Consider the following 8,271-nt stretch of genomic DNA (forward strand, 5'->3'; position numbering starts at 1 on the left):
TTCGAACTCTTCTCCTTCGTTTCCTGCGCAACATGTAGAGGATGATGGCGCAGACGGTCAAACCGAACATAATCTTCAAGACCCTGCTGAACCATAAGTCACTTTCCTGCTTCTTCAGGTTGGAGTAAAGACACTCCAGTCATGTGATCCTTCAGAAATCATTCTAATATTCTGATGTGCTGCTCAGAAATGTATTATTATTATGTTGAAAACAGCTGAGTAGAAGTTTCAGAAGAGCATTTATCTGAAGTAGAAATCTTTTGTAACATTATAAATGTCTTTAGCCTCACATTTGATCAATTTAAAGCATCCTTGCTAACTAAAAGTATTCATTTCTATAATTTCTTTCCAAAGAAAAAGCTTTTTATTTTAGATTAATAGATATTTCTATTCATCAAACAATCCTGAAAAAACAACTGTTTTAAATATTGATAATAATAATAAAAATGTTTCTTGAATAGCAAGTTAACATATTTTAATTATTTCTGAAGGACCATGTGACTGAAGACTGGAGTAATGATGCAGAAAATTAGTTTTGATCACAGGAATAAATTATATTTGACAATATATAGTCAAATATCAAGTAGATAGTACAAATATTTAAAAAAAATGTTTTGCTGTACTTTGGTTAAAATAAATGCAGACTTGATAAGCAGAAGAGACTTCTTTAAAAAAACATTACAAATCTTACAAATCTTTTGACTGGTAGTGTATGTATAATTCTATTTGCTTCAATTGTTCCATTACATGAGAGTGAGATCATAGTTACATTTCAATGATGGTTTGTGTTTTGCATTAAAGGAAGTGAATGACTTCCTTGAGTGTGATTGGAGGGTGAAAAAACAATCATTGCAAACAATACAACCATGAAAAAGTTAACTGCGGAAAACTATGAAAAAGTTATTTAGGTCATTAATAGGTCATTTATCGTCTGTTTTGAGTGTGGCAAAAAGTGATGTGCAAACATTTCTCGACAATTTGCATTGATATGAACAGTTTTAGTGTGACAACTTGTTGCCAACTGTCTACTGAAATGTGTTTCCTTTTGTTCTGTTGATCCATATCTTACCTTACCTGCAGTTAACTGAATCCTAAATATTCATAACAATTAATAATTACATATTAACTCTTTTAAATCATAATTTTAACACAAATAGATGTACATTCACCAGGCGTCTGTTGTGCGATTCAGCACCTTCTTCTCTTTCAGGACCCTTTTGCAGTTGTCAACAAAGAGGCTGTTCAAGGTTTCTCTGAGTACAATTCTCAAGGAAATGTCCAGAAGTTGTTGAGACGGCATTGGGTGAGGGATATTTGCTTCTTTTGTTGTCTAAATTGGCTATTGTTTTCTCCTCAAGGTAACACTTACTGTAAGACGTGCTCACTCTTCATCCGCAATAATCTATAACTATATATAAAATAGTGAACAACAAGATGGAATCTAAAAACAGGACGAACAAGAGAATGTGATGTGGGTTTGGACATCACTCAAATAAATAGTACCTGTGTGCCGCTGCTCCACCCCTTTCACTTTGTTTTTTACAGGGTACCTTGGCGATTATAGATATGGTTATGTAACTAAAAGTTTTGAACTCCAAACAATTAGCTACCAACCTTCATGGTGGCCTTTCCAGGTCAATTAGGAAACAAAAATATACATTCCTAAATATTTAGTGGTATAATTCAGTTTGGCTTTACAAACTTTTGTTACTGTGCAGACTTTTAATACGTCATTGCATCCTTTTCAAATTAAATATAGGCCATTCTACAGGATTGGTTGATTCAAAGTCAAAGTAGTAGGCTATAGGGATATAGTTAAAATCGGTCTCAGTCAATGGACTAAAACATACACTGTTTCGGTAGTGACAAAATGCAGGTCACAAGTTTCATAATTTACAAAGATAATATAAAACAAGTATTTTTTTTAACTCCACTTTAAAAAAAAAAGATATGTTTAAAAACAACAATGGAATGAAATGCAAAGAATATTTTAATATCATTTTCATAAGTTGAAATTTAGGGGGTTGGGGTTCGGGACAGCCACCTCCCAATTGCAAGTACCCAGTAAATTATGATATTATATATATTAAGCTTACTGATATTTTAAATATTATTGTGGGTTTCAATAGATAATAGAAGGATCTTAGTAAACATGTAAGATTTGAATACTTAAATGCTTCTTTAATGTGTTTTTTTTGGCTGTGGGACAGCAGTTTGCACCAATTCTGTGAAATGGTCATATTTATTACTCTTCAGGTGGAATTTTAAAAAACATTTTAATAGGTTTAACATTAGATTAACAGCTTGGAATATACGCTACTTTGACTAAAAACACTGGAGACCGGGAATGCAAAGCATTCTTCAGGTTAAGAGTCAGGCGTGACTTCCGCGTTCAGGAAAAATGTCTATACACCTAGGATGGCTTGAGGGTGAGTAAATAATGGGCTAGTTTTCATTTTTGGGTGAACTATCCCATAAAATTTTTTTTTCTAAATACAGAAATCTTTGTATTACAAAAGCTTTTAATAAAATAGAAAAAATTTATGTATTACAATAATGAGAATTTTGCGTCAACCGCCATGGATAATGCGCTTAATTATCATAAAAATAATGTCACAATGCAAAAAAAGAAAAATAACAGTCCTCAAATGGGCTCATTTAATTTTTTTTTTATTAAAGAAAACAGTCTTTATACTTTTTCTTTAGTTTTGAGTGAAATAATAACTCCCATTTAAAGTTTACAGAACCAGAACAAAAATTTACAGATGATTTACTCACCCCCTTGTCATCCAAGAAGTTCATGTCTTTCTTCCCTCCAACTTCAAAATCATCCTACAACGCTGCAGAAGTACCGACCCAGTGTTTACAAAGTGAACATGCAAAGATCAAACACCCTTTACAAAAAAAGGTAAAACAGTGATGTAGGGTGATTTTGAAGTTGGAGAAAAAAATGAGATGGGAGTCTTTCGACATACTCTAACTGTATTGACCCGCAGCGCACAGAGTTCACATACTGCTAGAGAAGATGACCGTTTAAGGTTAAAAAGTATATAAATGTATAGTTTTTTTTAGTAAATGAGTGATCGTTTCACTAGATAAGACCCTTATTCTTCGGCTGAGATCATTTAGAGCCCTTTGAAGCTGCATTTAAACTGCATTTTGGAAGTTCGAACTCACAGGCACCATTAAAGTCCATTATATGGAGAAAAATCCTTAAAAGTTTTCCTCAAAAAACTTAATTTCTTTACGACTGAAGAAAGAAAGACATGAACATCTTTGATGACAAGGGGGTGAGTACATTATCTGTAAATTTCTGTTCTGGAAGTAAACTACTCCTTTAATTTCAGGTCACGCAGGCATGAAGATCAATCAACAGAATAAAAACCAACTCAAACTGGAAGAATATTTTTTACTGCAAAGAATTTGGAAAATGGCAGATTGCATGAAATGCTTTTCTGACGCATGAAGTGCCTCATTTCAAAGTAAGTGCACACTACTATTTATATTCAGGCCTCTAGCTGTTATACAGCGGGACAATCCTGTCTATTGTAGCCCTGCATATGGGACATTTCTTAGGTTGAGGCAGAGCCTTATAGCACTCCTCACAGGCACACACGTGACCACACTCTAGAAACACGCACGAGCGCTCACGATTCAAGCATATTGTGCATGAAGTAGGAGACAAATCCTCCTCAGCCAGGTGGAGCTCTTGCAAACGTCTGTTCTGCCACTTCTTGTACTCGTCCAGCAGGCTGCGCTCTTTCCTCCGCTCCTTCCGCAGCACGTACTGCCGCCACAGCAGGTAGAATAGCGTGGCACAGGCAGTCAAGCCAAACAGCATCGTCAAGACCCTCCAGATCCGCAGATGACCCTCTTGCTTGCTCAGGAGGGTGTCGTAGTCTAGACAGCTGAGGAAGTATCGCAGTCCCTGTTTAGGGGGTTGAAGACGAACCAGGTTGTTGTCCAGCACCAGCTCCCCTACGCCTGTCATGCTGGCGCCCAGACGCAGCATTTCTTCTGTCTCCTGGATGCCCTGCGGGCGCTCGCCGCTGATGAAGTGGCCGATGACGTTGGTCAGAGACTGTTGAGAGGGATGGAAGTTATCATATGTGATCTCCAGATCTAATTCGGCTGCATCGAGCGGACGGACCACTCGCACTGTTGTGGAAACAGTGTCATCATGTGAGACGAGGTCAAAGGGCACAGTGTTGGTGCGCTGGTGGATGACCTTTTCACAATCATTCCTGAAAGGAAGATGTATTGGTAGAGGAAATTAAAAAGGGTATATACAGTGAAAAATACATTTTATTACCAATTACTGATGTTGCATAGGGTTATATGGTTATGTAATAAAAATATTTAAAGTATAATGTAAAAAATTAAATAAATTAAAACGCCTATTTAAAAAATGTCATATGAAAAAGGAAAACGATTAAAAACTACATACTGTAAATATCATTTTATTTACAAAAAATTATACAGTATAAAAATATTACCAGTATAATTATTTTTACACATTTTAATATTAAAAAATATTTAGAGTATAATCTCAATATTTAAAAAAAATTTGAAAGTCTAATAAAAATTTTGTATAATGATTTGAGGGTATAGGGGGCGATTTCGGATACAGCCATAGTGTATAAATGATATATCAGCATTAATGGACAGTTGTTCCAAACATGTACCATAGATGTGTTGTTCGATTCCACACCATCTTCTTCTCTTTTAGGGTCAACCTCTCGATGACTCCTTTACAGTTGTCTACAAACTGACTGTTCAAGGTCTCTTTCACTGAGCGAACAACACCTAAAGAAACACAGCATGACTAAAAAACATTAGAACATTAACACCAATTAAATACCATTTTCTCTAATTAATTTTTGAGTCAGCAAATGCAATACTAGACCTATTTAAGAAGCCATACCTTCAATAACTGCATAGGGAACACATTTTCCAGGCACTTCACCGAGGATAGTTTTCAAGTCTGGATTTAATGGCATCTTCTTGGCCTCCTGTTAAAACAGAAAGATCCTTAAATATGATTTAATTAATCCAGTGATAGTATTATTAAGAGAAATACACTAAGGTTGCTTAATTACCCTTAATTTCGCTACATGTCTCGACTTCCTCTTGTATATGGTGTATAAAACAGCAGTCAGAGCCGAACTAGTGGCCAACAACACAATCTGTGCTGTCGAGGGTTTGCCACTGGTCTCCATCCTTCAATCTACAAACCAGCTAGGTATGAGAAAAAACCTAAATCTAGTCTACATAAACATACAGTAGGACAACTCCTTCTCCAAGTTAGATGTCAACAACTAACGCTAGCTTGTGAACAAGGCATTTTTCGAAAGGTTAAGTTTTTGTATTTACTTTTGAAATATGTTCTGTATCAGAAAGTTAAACGATTGATATAATGTCTTTCTTCAGATTTATCTTTTCACAGATAGTGTAAGTTAAGTAACTTACATGAAAACAGAACAGCTGTAACGTTAAATTAGCTTGAATGGCTAGCAATGTCTTCCGCAAACGTCCAGCTCAAATATGCGCTCTCAAAACGCATTTTATTTTAATAGTTTAGAAAGTGATGGCATTGGTAACTGAAATCATACAAAAACTTGTTGATAGTTAACAGAATAAACATGCACCAAGGAAAAGGTTATTTGACTACCTTCACTAAAGCTGTGCTGGTGGACAACTCACTGTCAACTCAGGTCCCTTCATAATAAAAGCCCTTGACAGCGCCCTCTCTGCTCTGTGAAAAAATAATTTTTATAATGAAATATTTTGAAAATAAACTCACTCATGCACTGACTTTTTTTAAAAAATAGCTAAAGATCTCAACTGAAACTAGATAAAAAAGTTCGTAAAGACAAACTTTGAAGTTGGCTTGAGAAAGTCTGACCAGATAGTTTAAAATAGTTTTTAAAGTTTGTAAAAGTTTTAAAAGTTTGACTGTTTTCAGTCTGAAATAGTTTGAAGTTTTCAGCCGTTTTAAAGCTTGAAGATTGAATAGATAGATAGATAGATAGATAGATAGATAGATAGATAGATAGATAGATAGATAGATAGATAGATAGATAGATAGAAAAGTTTAAAGTTTGATGGTTTTCAGTCTGAAATAGTTTGAAGTTTAAAGTAATTTTAAAAGCTTCAAGTTAGATGCTAAGGTTCTTAGAGTGGTTACTGAAGTGTTTCTATGTGGTTGGTAGGGTACTCTGGGTGGTTGCTAAGGTGTTGCTATGTGGTTGCTAAGGTACCCGGGGTGGTTGCTAGGGTGTTGCTATGTGGTTGCTAAGGTACCCGGGGTGGTTGCTAAGGTGTTGCTATGCGGTTGCTATGGTGCCTGGGGTGGTTGCTAGGGTGTTGCTATGCGGTTGCTAAGGTAATCGGGGTGGTTGCTAAGGTGTTGCTATGCGGTTGCTAAGGTACCCGGGGTGGTTGCTAAGGTGTTGCTATGCGGTTGCTAAGGTACTCGGGGTGGTTGCTAAGGTGTTGCTATGCGGTTGCTAAGGTACCCGGGGTGGTTGCTAAGGTGTTACTATGTGGTTGCTAAGGTACCCGGGGTGGTTGCTAGGGTGTTGCTATGTGGTTGCTAAGGTACCCGGGGTGGTTGCTAAGGTGTTGCTATGTGGTTGCTAAGGTACCCGGGGTGGTTGCTAAGGTGGTGCTATGCAGTTGCTAGGGTTCCCGAGGTGGTTGCTAGGGTGTTGCTATGTCGTTGCTAGGGTACCCGGGTGGTTGCTAAGGTGTTGCTATGCAGTTGCTAGGATGCGCGGGGTGGTTGCTAAGGTGTTGATAGGTGGTTGCTGGGGTGTTGCTATGTGGTTGCATTTTGAAAAATACAGAAGTTGAATCTTGCTTTGTCCTGCTTAAATAGTTTTCAGGTTTTAATAAAAATTGGTATATATATATATATATATATATATTACCGTTCAAAAGTTTGGGGTCAGTAAGACTTGTAATAGTCTTTAAAGAAGTCTCTTATGCTCATCAAGGCTGCAAATATTTGATTAAAAATACAAAAAAAATACAAATAAAACAGTAATACTGCAAAATGTTTTTACAATAAGAATTTATTCCTGTGATGAAAACTGAATTTTTATCAGCTGTTACTCCAGTCTTAAGTGTCACATGATCCTTCAGAAATCATTCTAATGTGCTGATTTATTATTAGAATGATCAATGTTGATCAAAACAGTTGTGCTGCCAAATATTTTTATTGAACCTGTGATTTTTTTTCAGGATTCTTTCATGAATAACAAGTTTAAAAAGTAAAGTGTTTATTCAAAATATATTTTTTTATAACAATGTAAATTATTTATTATTAACTTTTAATAAACTTTTAATTATTAACTTAATACATCCTTGGTGAATAAAAGTATTAATTTCTTAAAAAAAAAAAAAGAAACAATAAAAATGTACTGACCCCAAACTTTTGAACGGTAGTGTATATGTATATATACATATATGTGTACACACACACACACACACACACACACACACACACACACACACACACACACACACACACACACATGTATATATATATATATATATATATATATATATATATATATATATATATATATGCAAACCTGGTTTAATTGGTCTAAACCTGTCTGTTTGATTCACTTGTTTGATTCGACTCCGACTCTAATTTCTGGAAACTATCATTTACTGCTTGTTTAAAGACAAAAGTCAGTTTGATAAGCCAATTAATCGTCATTTAAAAACATGATTAGTTTAAAATTAGAGCCAGTTGTGGTGTTTATCGGTAGTGACTTGTGAACTACTCTGTTTTTGAATGACTCTTTTAAATGAATGATTCAAAGATTCGTTGCACAATTAGTGGTCACCACTTGCCACCCAACTTTACTGGTATATAGATTTAGCGAATACAGTCATGGAGGTGAACAAATGAATTAAACTATTATAGTCACTGGAAAGAAACAAAATATTTGAGTAACTGGAATGAATCAAAATGTCCGCTACTCATGTCTGGAGTCGATTCCTTGAATAGACATTTTGGGTCGACAACCGATTCCCAACGTTTTGAAATCAAAGAATCGATTCTTTTTGGGCAAGTACCCAAGGCGCGATAACAAGATGGCGTAAGCTAAAACCAAAACAGTCTATCGCAAATGGCGATAAAGGTAAATTAAACTATCATTTCAGTACTACAATAGCTTAGAAATGTTTTGTGAGCTAATTATGCTAGTCCATTTCGGTCTAAACGTTGTTAAATCATTATTTATTCAACACATAACG

The 8,271-nt window shown here is 35.5% G+C and overlaps 1 protein-coding gene across 2 annotated transcripts; it reads right to left on the reverse strand.

Moving 5' to 3' along the window:
• Nucleotides 1-2,319: 2,319 nt before the first annotated feature.
• Nucleotides 2,320-5,711, reverse strand: mul1 (mitochondrial E3 ubiquitin protein ligase 1). 2 transcript variants are annotated; one of them, XM_073823391.1, is made up of 5 exons: nucleotides 5,672-5,711; nucleotides 5,100-5,227; nucleotides 4,925-5,012; nucleotides 4,686-4,806; nucleotides 2,320-4,244 (listed from the first exon to the last, which is right to left on the reverse strand). In XM_073823391.1, exons 2-5 carry the CDS (start codon nucleotides 5,217-5,219, stop codon nucleotides 3,515-3,517), a joined length of 1,059 nt encoding a protein of 352 aa, XP_073679492.1. In that variant the 5' UTR covers nucleotides 5,220-5,227; nucleotides 5,672-5,711; the 3' UTR covers nucleotides 2,320-3,514. The 2 variants fall into 2 exon arrangements, with proteins under 2 accessions (XP_073679492.1, XP_073679493.1); XM_073823392.1 differs by lacking the exon at nucleotides 5,672-5,711 and adding an exon at nucleotides 5,470-5,665.
• Nucleotides 5,712-8,271: the final 2,560 nt, after the last annotated feature.

Source organism: Garra rufa, chromosome 18, assembly GCF_049309525.1.
Source record: "Garra rufa chromosome 18, GarRuf1.0, whole genome shotgun sequence".
Classification (NCBI taxonomy): Eukaryota; Metazoa; Chordata; class Actinopteri; order Cypriniformes; family Cyprinidae; genus Garra; species Garra rufa.